We start from the raw sequence: 13496 nt of genomic DNA, 5'->3' as shown, positions 1-13496 counted from the left end.
AAGTATTTGCTACCAAAAACGGACATGCTAGCGTTTTAGTGTAATTTATGTCGGGGGAAAGTTTAAGTAAGTGACATAATTTGTGGGAGTGGACACTGCATGCTTCATGTCAGGAGCTTCAGGCGGTAACGAAGCGCCGACTAGTAATCCATGATTGTACTGCAGTCAGGGACGACTTTTGCCAACTTGTTTATAGAAATACCATAAAACGGCAAGTCCTCTTGAGCGGCTGTTTAGTGTGTTTATTGTTTAGGCTGTATATTTGACACAAACAATCAAAGTAAGCAACAACAAAAGAACACGTTCCGTGGTCAACATTCTGTCACGATTGAGGTATTGAAAATAAAATGTCCTTCTGGCTGATGTAATTACCTCCATGAAGGAGGTTCGCCACAGACGCGGGTATTGCGGTTGATTGTGCCTGTGGGTTCGCGGCTATAAGTCAAGATCCCTTTGAAGCATTTGTATGTAGTTCAGCATGTCGTCTGCTAGTATGCGTGAGGTTAATCTCCAAGCAGATCGAACGGTTGCAAAACCGTATCCAACTGGCAAAAGCAGTTTTTATTGCAATCACTCGGGTTGCCGCGTATGATAAAACCTCCTTTTGCTAGATGGAAACGGTCTTTGCAACCGTTCGATCTTCTTGGAGATTAGGGTGAGTTCGTTGATTTGGGCACCGCGTATCGGTGTTTCTAGGTACATGTAATTTAACATTATCAGCATTTCAGCCGTTGAAAGTGAAACGTAAAGCGCATACTATTGACTACTACTATGCTTATGGTGTGACTATTTTTAGACAAATGAAAGGTGGAAGGCCGAGTCACGTGACATTGCGACCCCAGTGACGTATCGAAACCGAAAGTAAAACGTCTCACAAACAGGTGTGGAATTGTGGAAGTGAGTCAGTTCTGCATTTGCGGAAATATTTCATATTACCGTCAGAACAGTTACCGTGTCTACTCAAGATAGTGCTACTAGCTGAAAGATCCTACAAGTCTCACGATGATGGTGAAAAGTGTAACGGATGTTATGCTGTATCATTCATGTAACGAACGTGTGGATGGATGCACGAGTAGACGGGCGTCGGCGTTGTTCTGACTGATCTGCCGCGAAAAAGGGCCCGAGTCAAGATGGCGACGCAACATGGCGTTGTTGGAGGAAACGATCAGAGACTTTGGAAAGGGTAAGAGGCCACATATTTCAGCGATAATGCAGCGATATTAATGTCACATTTGGAGAGCAGGGGGTCAGTTACTGGCCTGGGCACGTAGGCAGGTAGGCATCTACACTTCGAGTGATTTTCAAAGTAAACTGTCATGCAGGCTAGTGTTTCTCATACTTTATTTATATCGTTAACTTTCATGTTTTCGACCGGAAAAGCGAACATTTAAGGATTATAACGTTATAGAGTTTCTTCTTTTATGTTTCTTCTTGTATCCTTACATGTACTACTCAACGCGTTCGCTGGAGGGCGCTTTGTTTAGGTCCTTGGTTTATCCCCATTCTTAATACGTTCAGCGGTGCATGCTCTTGGTAATTGTTTTATTGCCAGATTTTATTATCTTCGCCGAGTACTATAGTACTCGGGGTAGATTATGTTTTCGGTTGAGCCAGCTGTTTGGTGGGTCTGTATGTATGTCAAGAGCATAACTCAAGAAACCTTTGATGAATCTTTATGATTTTTGGTAGGTGTGTAGTGGTTGTGCAAAGGAAGGTCAAGTTCAAAAATGGTTTACCTTGCGTTTTTCAACAGTACTGCAGCGGACTTTTAAATTTTGTGTGTTTGTATGTCGTCGAAAAAAGTGACGGAAACGTTGATGGATCTTCATGATTTTTTGCAGGTGTGTAGATGTTGTGGAAACAGAGATCAAGTTCAAAAATGGTTCTCCTGGCATTTTCCGTCGGTACTGCAGCGGGCTTTGTGTGGATGTGTAATTCTTGTGGACAACATAACTCAAGAAGCTGTTGATGGATCTGTATGATATTTAGTGAATGGGTAGGTTTTACGGAAAGGAAGGTCAAGTTCGATAATGGGCCTTCTAGCGAGTACCTAAGGTACTGCAGCGGAGCTTCAAAATTCAGGGGCATATTTTCTGAAAGTGCTATGGTCATGATATTTGTGTGGTAGATAGTTCATGCCACAAGAAGTAAGTTCTGCAAGTTTGGGCCCCCTAGCGGCTTGTTTAGAACTGCAGTGGGTGTTTTTGTTTTGACATTCGGACACGTATTACTTGAGACGGGGTGAAGAGATTGTCGTGAAGTTTTGTATGTGAGAGCTCAGATGGTGCTTTACACAATGGATGTCTAATTATAGAAAACAGGAGCTAATCTGCATAATTAGTAAGGATAATTGTAAATCCATTACATTCCATAATGGGGGGTGTGACAGTGTTCCCGAAACAGGCCAGCAGAAGGCCTTGCCTAGAAGTATAAATAAACAGATGGGGTACATAAATAAACAAATGGGGCAGTCTCACTACAATTCAAACAGATGTGTGGGTCCGGTTTTTTTTTAAGTGTTCAGTTTCTGCATTTTTGTCAAACACACGGTTGGAGACATAACGGAAAGGGAACAAAATAGAAAGCCTTACAAAACACCTAAAAACATGTGAATAACCAGCCGGACCAACTCCTCTACTCAGAGAGTACACTGCTAGGTACAGTCAAACCTGTCTATAGCGGTCACTCAAGGGACTGGCCAAAACTGGCCGCTAAGGACAGGTGGCCGCTATGGAGAAAATGTTGATTAATGATGACCACGAGTGACACATATTTTCAGTACCCACTGAGATACATTTATTCACCGTACAGTACACATGTAAACATTGCATAGGTAAGTCACATTTTAGAAAGTCAATTGTTGTTGCCACCTAGTTAGTTAAGAACAAAATACATGTTGCTCAGTTGCCACTTACTGTTCGTTTTCGACCGTTTTGAAACATAAAATCGTGGCGATAGTTTTCCTTAGTCTGTTGTTGTTTCACTTGCCGCTTGTCATTATCAGCTTCTACCATTATGCTAATAGGGTACTCAGAAGAAGGTCGATCTTTTGATGGCTTTATTCTTTTCAGAAAATTGCAATAGCCCAAATTGTACATCATATTAATGTTATTAATATTCTTGTAAAGCTTTTGGTAAAGTAATTATCCTCAGTGATACTTTGCAGCAAAATAAATTTAGCGCATTATACCTCCGAAACAGTGGTATCTACCGTTGACCTTTGTGCTGCCAACCTCCTTGGTGCTGCTGACTATCAGCGCCATTTTGAAAATTGCGCGAAACACGTTTTGACTTTGAGCACCGGGGAAAACGGATATTGGGCCGGCATTCAAACATTTCCCGAACTTACTGCATCAGCTACATGTGCGAGTTGTATTTTCCAAAAAGCTGCCGTAATATTTGTCCAGTCGAAATGCACAGAAATGGTCAATTTTGCTACGATGTACAAACGCAAGCCATGTGAAGAAAATTATACTGACTTCGCGTCAAACATTTTCTAACAAAGATAAAAAATTCTGGTTTTCTTTATAATCATCCTATCCAGTTGAATCCACATAAATTTGATAACTGCGTGAAAAAATGAAGATTTTGAACCCGGCGTGCGGTGGCGATGCGGCTTCTACCGGCGCGCCGTGACCGTTACCTACAGTGTTACTGTACTCGCGGGACTGAAAATCGTCTGGCCGCGACCGCGTTGGACAGGTGGCCGTTATAGCCTAATTCTTAATGCTTATGTCAATGGGAAAAATCCAAGGGACCGACAAAAAGTGACCACTATGGGCAGGTGGCCGCTATGCAAAGGTGACCGCTAATACAGGTTTGACTGTACCAGGTTTAATACATGTAAACACCACAGACCCCACCTATTCATCTCAGGTGTATGTATCGGTCATCAGACCTGATTTTGTGTGTACATGTAAGCTAACAACTCGGTCCAGTCTCAAGTATAGTTTTACAGTAATTCATTTGTGTTACCTGTTACAAGTGTAAGTGCTGTGTGGCAGCAGCTGGTTATATTACACTGAATGGCCTGTCACTCCTAGTCTGCACATCTGACTGCAAAGACAAGGTGTGACAGGCTGTTCAGTGTAATATAACCACCGCCTGCCTGCCAAGCTGGTGTGCTACGCCAAAGGGTGATCATACAGATACAGATGTCCATAACAAATAAAAGAAACCCACACACAGTCTGTCATCCCATATGCTGTTTATTGCAACCTTCCACAATACATCATCTGATAGATTTGTACTTTTGAGTTCTGTTGCACTTGTTATACAGATGTACATTTGTAAGCTGGTGTGTTACGCCGAATGGCGGTTATACCGGCTATATAGGTACAGATGCATTGTAGTACAATGCTAAACACTAAGGTATACACGTATTAAATTTTCAACGACCACTGTCCCCTTCTTCAGGATCAATTTCGATCTGTGAATACCTTAGTGTTAGAAGAAAGTTTGGCATTGTACTACACAAATGTATGATTACAAACAACACAGATGAGCTTCCATGATAACGGATGTACAATGTTGTACAGGTAAGCTAAATAAATTGGCTAATCAACGCAAACCATTGGCAGGAGATACAGGTATAAACTAAGGCCAGCCCAATTCATTTGCTTGGTTCTTGGACATTTTGGTAACAATTAAAAGTAAGATTCTAGCAAGAGGACATCCTGGTAAAATATGATTGAATGTTAGAAGCTTGGATATGCCAGAAACTGAGTGTACCAAGGTACAGACTTCCACTTTGAGTCTTTTTCAGGTTGATCTTCCAGTTAAATGTGCGAACCAACAAATTGAATTGGTGTGGCCTAAGATGTGAGACTAAGAATTCGGCAAGCTAAGAGTGAATTACACCGGTGAGGCACACCTGATTCCCCATTTTCTTAACAATAAAAACTTGCTTGTATCACATACATGATACCCTTAACACAGTACAGATAAAATAAATTTTATACTGTTTGGAACAAAAAAACAGGGCTTGAAATACTTTATTTCTGCACTTCAATTCATAATTCCAAGTCTGTAATCTTTTAGCTTGCCATCATTTTGTAACTTACATTTTCTTTCCACAATCTGAACAATTTTCTGGAATTTGAAATTTGATACTTCGAGCCATGAACATCTTGTGTTGCATTTCTTAATAAATAAGATGTACATAATACAATGTCTGCAATACAGCATCTACACTAATTCTAAAATATGTAATGAACTTAGATACTTCCAGTTTGTACAATTGCTTTTCGTGTAAATCATGTTTAACATATTGCAGATGTAAAATTTACAACCTTATTTGCCCACATGACACACATAGATTTACCAGTAGATATGTACAGAGACAGAATAAAAGTCATTGCAAGCCTCACACTTTTGTACCGCAAAATTGTTACGATGTAGTAAAAGGCAGGACAAAAAGTCTCCCTCAGTGCCAAAAGACACATTGTTAAAAAGATGGATATTTAAGGGCACTTTTGTCCAAGGTCGCAACCAGATCTTCTTAAAACTTAATTGTTTCAATTTGCATTTCTTTTTCACTTTTATAGTATGAAGTTGTTTCATTAAGTTTTGAAAAAACTGACAACACTGGTATCTAGACAAATAAAAGAACCTCAGATTTTTGTTAAGTACCTCATGAAAGGTAATATGCTCATGGTCATATACAGGTGATATCTACTTCTAAGCATTACTTTTCTAAAATATCAAAAGCAGGGATAAAAGAACAATAGACTAACAAAATTAACACAATAGAAGGAGCATAGACACAATAAGTGGTCTTGCCATCATTGTTGTTCAGTATATGTTTGCCCAGTCACTGGAATGATTTGAAATCCTTTCAAGTTCTAATAGATTGAACTGCGTTACTCTCTACTGATGATATGTACATTCTAGGCCACCTCACTTTTGATGGATTGCCTTCCAAACGATAAACCTGAAGCTCCTCAAACACGAGGCCTTCAGATTTATGTCACCATCCCAAATAACTAATTTCGTTGTTATTGTAGTAAAGACATGTATTCAATATTCTGCCTAGTCGCCTACAGCCTTGTGTCTAGTTGCACCTGGCCACAGAACTAACACCCTATTGATAAAGTATTGTGATCAATCCTGGCAATCATCATTTTGCCCGAAATGATAAAGATTGAAGTCCCCATCCCATTCATTTCATCTTTGATATATACAGCTAACCGTGGACTAGCTTCCTGCTGTAGAGGCCTAAGGGCTACCGAAAGGGAAATGGTCACTGGCACATACAGTATACAGAGTCAGAAGGACGTTATAAAATACTAAAAGACAGACCCAATATTACATGAAAATGCTTTTCAAACCAAGTTGTAACTATCTTTTTTAAATTTCAAACAATCAATTTTTTTCAATCAGTTTCCATTGGCTCTGATGGAGGGGGGAATAAATCTTCCAAAAAATCTGCTGGAAGATCATCTCTTCGTTTGAGATCATCTCTTTGTTTGAGATCCTCCCTTATGGCTACCATTTTGACACCTTGTTGCACCTCAGTCTTAGACCCATCGTACAAATGGTACCCACAAGCGTGCATCACCACGAGGTTCCCTTCATCATCAAACCCTGGGGACCCGGAGGACCCATGGGCAAACACAGACTCGTAGTTATCTCTATTGGGGTTGTTAACCATGGGATCTGGATGGAACCTAAGATAAACTGCAATGCTGTGATCTGGACCCACAACAGGACAACTCGGGTCTATCTTTTTAGGCCTAACACCAGGGTGTCCAACTATCGTCACTGTTGTCTTATCTCTAGTTTCCTTTATCAAATGCCCCAGACCTGGTGGCAGCTTGTCAGACTGGTCATCAGGAACATCCAGTTCTAGCAGGCTGTAGTCCAAGTCATCGTTCTGACAGCTGCACACAACACGGTTCACTCTGAATTTGATCAGGCTATCATCTGATACAAACTGATCGTTGCAGTCAAGATCGCTTAACTTCTTGTAGTTGAAGATAACAAAGAAAGCACTTGCGCCCCCCCTTTCTGCCATTTCTTGTGACACATGCTTATTAGTCAATACATACTTGGAACCAAGCCGAAAGCACGTGGCAAGACGGCAGGCATCGCTTGCCAGAACGCCAACAGAGCAACCAAACTCACAACATTGCTCCATTAGTAAGAAACTGGTCTCCTCATTATTAGCATTGTAAAAATCCTGCCTGTAAAACTTCGCAAACTGGTCCAACTTTCTCTTACGTCTATTTTCTGCATTACTTGACTCTTTCTGCTCAAAGTCTAAGTCCAAGAGGTTAGCAACCAGAGCCTGGCTCCTTCGTATGAGCATCTCAACAAGTTGGGTTATCCATTCTGTCTGAAGACTCTTATTTCCTGTGTCAGGCCCTGAGGTGGCTTCTGCCTGTATATCTGGGGCCCCATTACCCGTTGTAGTATCTGACATAGCTACATCAGGACTGTTGGCCTGGCAACTTCTGTCATGTGCTTTCTCCCATTCTTCATCACTGACTTGTGCGGTTTTAAGCACTTTACAGGTGAACGTTTTGCCGTGGTTAACAGCAGACTTGTCAGTAAGTTTTATGTTAACCTCACCTGTGCTACCTCTGCAGATGAGACTAGTGTACCTGACCCTTTTCTTATCAATTCTCCCATCTCTGAGGAGGGCCGTTACAAATGTGTCACCAGGAAGGCAATCAACCAAAATTGGAGATTGGAACATGGTTGTGTTTTTCTTGGCAAGCCAAGGTGTGTTACTGGGTCGATCTTTAAGATCAAGATAGATCTTAGACCTTTCACTTAACTTCAGCTCAACATCACTATACAATGTCATGTTACCGCTTTCATCTTTTCCTAATTTTGCCTCAAACCTGCCACCTTCTATCACTCTACATGGGCTGCCCATGTTTGGTACCCCCCGGATTGGGTTGTTCTCACCATGATAAGGATCGAGGTAAATCTTTGAGAGCTTCTTCTTGATTTTGTCGAGTCTTGTGTCGGCCTGAAGAGCGTGTAGGATGGGTTGATCTCCCCGTGCTGTTATTCGAAAATCTTGCTTTAGCTCCGTCAGGTCAAACTTCAGCCGAAAGCTGACATCCCCTGCAGAGAAAAATAAATTACAAAACGAATAAACATTTCCATTCATAATTGTAGAATTTGCAAGTTACACTTTACATGCACTTCAACATTCAGTGATTTCTAATGAAAACATGGTCACTCACTCACTCACTCACTCACTATCTGGTTCAGCTTTTAATGATATACAAAAAGGGAAAGGAGGTTACAAATGCCAGTGTAGTAAAACCTTGTAATCAGACTGAGCTTTGTTTTGCCAAACAATGTATATCTCCTTACGTAAGTAACATCTTTTGTCTCAATTGTTGACTCCGCTCATTACATAAAATTTGTTGAGAAATGTAGATTTACGTACACGCAATTAGCTATCGATAAATTGTTTTTTACAAAATATGGCCCGAATGATTTGATTGTGAACAGCGGAATAGTTTTGGGCATTCTAAATTATTTCTTTGTTTGTAACTGCTAACTTACCAGTGCTTTCTTTTTCCTTTTTAACAGGCATTTGGGTAGAAGTTGATGGTTCATCTTCTTTTCCTTTGTCTCTTTTGTTACCTGTTACCTGGGAAGGAAAACAAGGTAACTTAACTATGGCAATCATATAAATATGGGTAAGGAACTTGCATCAACCAAGGAGTTAGCTAAAATAGAAATATAATATATATATTAACATAGAACAGACAACAATCCCTCATCCACCATCAGTCACAGTGTGGGACATATGACTCCTCATAAAGAGTCATATTTCAATAATAGAAACATAGGCAAAATGCCAGCCATAAACCAAGATAGTGCACGGCCTCACACCTACTCAGCAAAAGTGCTATAGACGTCAAGATCATTAATTTTTTCTGGTCCCTTCCCAGTAATAAGATAAATCAGACTACTGCACACACACATATACATGTTCATGCACACACACATATACATCTGAAACAAAACTCCCCCCAGGTGAAGTTTGGTGATACATTAGGGTGATGCAAAAACTTTGTCCCTAATTAGAGTAAAAATACAAATCCCCTACCTGCAAACTACCACCATTTTCCAGTTCGCGGGACTGTTCTGCCAGTAGTGACTCTGCTGGGGTGGTGACGCCACCAGATACTGATGCTGTTGACTGGGCAGTCGGCTGTGTGTTGTTGCCGTTGGTCTCAGTAGGTGTAATTGGACTCAAGGGACAGCTTGCTGTGACTTCCAATGAAAAGAACAATCACTACATGAACATTAATTAATCATCTATTTTCATGATTTCTTTGATATCTCGCAAGATCAAATTATGCATTTACTTCAGACTCTGCAGTTATTGCAAATGACAATTAACATGCACATTATTGCATAAGATTATTGATACCGGTAGACTAAGTTGTGTCAAATAACTAACATCATGCGGTGTAATATAACCAGCTGCTGACACGCTGTGTGCCTGCGCAGCTGGTGTGTTATGCTGAAAGGCGATTATACCGGTTTAGATCATTTGTGTCCATTCTTTGCACCTCTCAATTAATTTGTAATAACATTACAAACATTAAATTTAAAACAAACAAGAGTCCGTAGGACACAATTCTCCGTGAAGTATTTATAGTATGTACAAGTATTGACCCACACAAACTTTGCATCTCTGCTCAGTCCAAGTAGTGTTTTAGAGCAAGTAAAGAAAAAGTGTTTGTTTATCTTTTTCTTTCAATACAGGAGTGGTCAACCTGCTGAAAAGTATGTTTTTACAGTATGACATAGATGGGATCTAGAAATTCCGGGAAAAGTCACAAAGTTAGATCTAGATGGCCCCTTTTCAATTATCAACGAACCATTCAGCCTTACAACTAAGATGTATCAGAAATCACAAATATGCAGTAAATCCTCTTTCCACAATTGCAGGCCGGCCTGATCTATAGCTATCAAGCTATTTGCAATAAAAAAGGCTAATTTATATTATCGTAACATTTCACGAAGGTCAAAGGTCACCGGATCTAACCACCCGGAAGTGACACTGGCGCGCGCACTTTTCTGAGAGATATTTCTCAACAATCTTTCATCCCCTGCGTAAACTTTTTACATTGTCACAGCCTCCGTATTATAAACTACAAGTGTGGTAAGTTTGAAGGTCCAGAGATTTCCCATTTTCACACTGTGCGTAAAAGTGCATCGTCCGTCCCGTGCGCACATACTGTAAGCGAGTTGCGAGTGGACAAGGCATACTTAATACACAGACTGGAGGTCACTCTACACATGTTCGCAGCTAAAACTCACAATTCCCGTTGCCGCATTGGTATGTAACTTGGTATGTCGTTTGCTAGGTTGCGTGTGGTGATGCACGTTGTCTATTTTTCAATGTAACAGTGACTATACGATCACAGCAAGTAAGGAAGATTTATACACCGTATCTGCCTGAAGTATTCCAGTCATGCATAACGGATTATAACATGGTCCCTATGGCAGGGCAGTGGGACATAGCATTAATTATAGGGGTGCAATTACGATATTGGATTGACGTTTAAAGTAGTTATGGTGTAACAAAGCTATTGTGCATCACCACGCCGAACCAGGCAAACGATATGCCAAGTTACACACCAATGCGACGACGGGATCGTGAGTTATAGCTGCGAACGCGCAAACAAATACATTCCCAATACTCCCAGAAGGAGGTCACACCTCCTCCCCGGAGTAACAAACAGACAGACATACCCGTGCTCTGATCCCCTTCCTCAGGCACATGGTTGGGGGTTGGTGGTTCACTGTCTTTCCTGCTTCTCTTGTTTGTGATTTCCTAGGAAGGACCAAATCATAAAACCTTACTACACGTGAAATAAAAATGATGACACTTTAATTTAGTTTAAATATAAGTAATGTTATACATGTACATGTTGTATTTTTTTATGTGTATCTTAAAACTCCTTGCATGAGTGAAGGAGGTTGCATATGAAAACATGAAAACTTTCCCAATCGTTGTTTTGTTGATTTTTTAAAAGAAAATTATAATGTTAACCTAATTTTCATATCAATCAACCCTTGTGACACAGCAATCTCTTCCAGGGAAGTTCAAGAGGGAAGTCTATTTTTGGGTGAGGAGAAAAACACAATACCTGCAAAATTACCTTGTTACGTATATTGCCACTATTTTCCTTTGAAGCCCCATGTTTGCGTTTGCGACCTCGTGTAGTTGAGCCCAGACCTCTCGGTGTGCCTGGCTTGCGGGGTTTCGCTTTTGGAGCCGATTGTGACCCTGCTGGGCAGTTGGAGACTGAAGCTGATTGTGAGTTGGTCATGGCGCCATCGGACGTCAAAGGGGCTGTAGTTGAAAGAAGAACTCTATTGTAACAGGTACCAAGTATGGTAACTTACAATTGCAATGTACATGACAGTTGAACTACATTGTATTGCTAATATCTGACAATTCTAAAGAACTACTAGTAAAATCTAATTCATGACTAACAGTAAAGACAATCCATCTATGTATACCATAGAACAGTATGTTGACAACACTGCAAGCGGGACTGTAACTAGTGTACTGTACAACCTCCATTGTACAACAATTTGTCTCCTTTATACATAGAGTTGTAACGAAATTGGCCTACATGGGTTAACTGACTTAACTCCATTAAAATTCATTTGCTGGGCTAGACGTGGTCTCCCCAGTCAGGACGCTGGGTTACGCTTGGTACAACAACAACAGTTACGAGTCAATTGTCTCTCTTGGTATTTAACGCTTGGTGACTTGTGCTTGTGTGCGTGTGTCTAGGCCACGGCTAGCTGCGGCGACTGTTGGAGGGCTTCTCTTGCTTAGTTAAGCCCTCCAAGTCCAACAGTTGCCGCGGCTAACGTAACATGACCTATTCACGTGCAGGAGCAGATAACGTCAAGTTTGGGTCATGTCAACATGTCGCGGTGTATTATGCCAAAGCCTGTTCTCATGAGCATCAAAGAACGTCAAAGGACCTCCTTGAACCTTGCGACCCCCGATCAGATGATTCATTTTTGCACGACATAACATCATGGCACTCTTGTGAGTCCCAACTGATAACAACCTTGCACGACTTAACCTCATGGCTTGACCTGGGATACCAAATTGACATGGCTATACTCGATTTTTCAAAAACATTTGACAGTGTACCACACAACAGACTCATTCATAAACTACAGTACTATGGGATAAGGGGGGAAACCCTAGTCTGGGTAAAGAACTACTGTAGCTGCTGGACCGGTACCAACAAGTACTAGTAGTGGTCGACGGAGAGACATTTTCATGCAAGACAGAAACACATCGCAGCAGCTTCTTCCTGAGAACAGTAATAGACTGGAACCATCTACCCCAACATATCATTGATTCCACATCAGTAGACACTTTCAAATCTGGGTTGGCCAAGCACCTTGGCCTTCCCAGTAACAGCGGTTAGCCCCAGAGCGAGTCAGGTCAACACCCAGTGCAGCAACATTGTACATATCACCATTTATTACCCACTTATTTATATATTCATTGTTGCACCAGTTATGTTTATCTTTTTTCGGATTTTCCTTTTTCACCACCACCACCTGCTGCAGCTGGGCATGACCCTGACATTCCCTCGGCGGTATGTCCCTCGCGGGGCCTTGCCGAGTACTGTATAGATGTAGATGTAGATGCTAATCTATGTCCAACAAAACATAATGAACTGCTATACATTTAGTTTCACTGGTAATAATTTATAAGCACTTTTCATAGCAGAACATAAGCATAACGACTTCGTGAAAGAGCGTCGAAAATAACAAACAAAATGGCGTCGCCAACAAACAAGGAAGTAGAAAGAAAAAAGGTGCCAATTTATGGCCCAATTTATCATGGCATAGCAAAACAACTGTTTACATGGCCGCACTGGTACACCTGCTTTAGATCAGGCGGAGGCCAATGAATTGTTATCGGACTTACCTGCGTTACCGGCAGTGGTTTCAGCCGGCCTAGGTGTGCTCGATACCGCCGGGCTGGGCTGGAACAGACTGCGGCCCTGTAATGGCGGCCGGGCCGGGGTCGCATCGCTGCCAGCCGTCGTAGATGTGCTTGGTCTTGGGGCGGTACGTGGTGTCGGCTTAAAGAACGAGTTGATTTTAGTTTGAGGCATGTTTAGGGTACCTCTAGAGTGCCAATATTGGCAAAAACTGTAGAAAAACACGAACAAGAAGGGGAAATTATGGAGCCCTCCACCAGACGGGTTCACAGATCGCGCGCTGCCTGCCGACTGGCTGGGACCAGTTTCGCTTGAGATTAATATTTCATCACATGACTTTGTTTGTCCAATCAAGGTGAACATCACGTAGCCACTACCACTACCTGACGTCATTATTATAAGTAGTTATTATAATGAGGGTAAAGGCGCCGCCTGTGGTATATATCCGGTATCACAGGACGCAAAAATAATCTTCAAGCAGATGTAAGGAGCCGGCTCAGTCTTTGTATTTTCTAGTAGTTCATCGGT

General features: G+C 41.4%; 1 protein-coding gene across 2 annotated transcripts; it reads right to left on the bottom strand.

Moving 5' to 3' along the window:
* Window positions 1–4190: 4190 nt before the first annotated feature.
* Window positions 4191–13245, bottom strand: LOC136443297 (uncharacterized). Of its 2 annotated transcripts, none has more exons than XM_066440481.1 (6): window positions 12953–13245; window positions 11133–11338; window positions 10735–10816; window positions 9077–9243; window positions 8527–8614; window positions 4191–8076 (listed from the first exon to the last, which is right to left on the bottom strand). In XM_066440481.1, exons 1-6 carry the CDS (start codon window positions 13140–13142, stop codon window positions 6374–6376), a joined length of 2436 nt encoding a protein of 811 aa, XP_066296578.1. In that variant the 5' UTR covers window positions 13143–13245; the 3' UTR covers window positions 4191–6373. The 2 variants fall into 2 exon arrangements, with proteins under 2 accessions (XP_066296578.1, XP_066296579.1); XM_066440482.1 differs by having other exon boundaries at window positions 11145–11338.
* Window positions 13246–13496: the final 251 nt, after the last annotated feature.

This window comes from Branchiostoma lanceolatum, chromosome 10 (genome assembly GCF_035083965.1).
Source record: "Branchiostoma lanceolatum isolate klBraLanc5 chromosome 10, klBraLanc5.hap2, whole genome shotgun sequence".
In the NCBI taxonomy this organism is placed as follows: Eukaryota; Metazoa; Chordata; class Leptocardii; order Amphioxiformes; family Branchiostomatidae; genus Branchiostoma; species Branchiostoma lanceolatum.
The sequence above is the reverse complement of the archived record's forward strand: the minus strand, read 5'-3'. Positions and strand labels throughout refer to the sequence as shown.

What these genes read in the sequence shown, in the direction of transcription:
- LOC136443297 (XM_066440481.1), bottom strand. Translation starts at nt 13,142, where the DNA reads ATGCCTCAAACTAAAATCAACTCGTTCTTTAAGCCGACACCACGTACC. An exon ending in GTAACAAGGTAATTTTGCAG is followed by an intron (nt 10,817 to 11,132) that starts GTATTGTGTTTT and finishes GGTCCTTCCTAG; the next exon opens with GAAATCACAAACAAGAGAAG. An exon ending in GGAAGGGGATCAGAGCACGG is followed by an intron (nt 9,244 to 10,734) that starts GTATGTCTGTCT and finishes TTTCATTGGAAG; the next exon opens with TCACAGCAAGCTGTCCCTTG.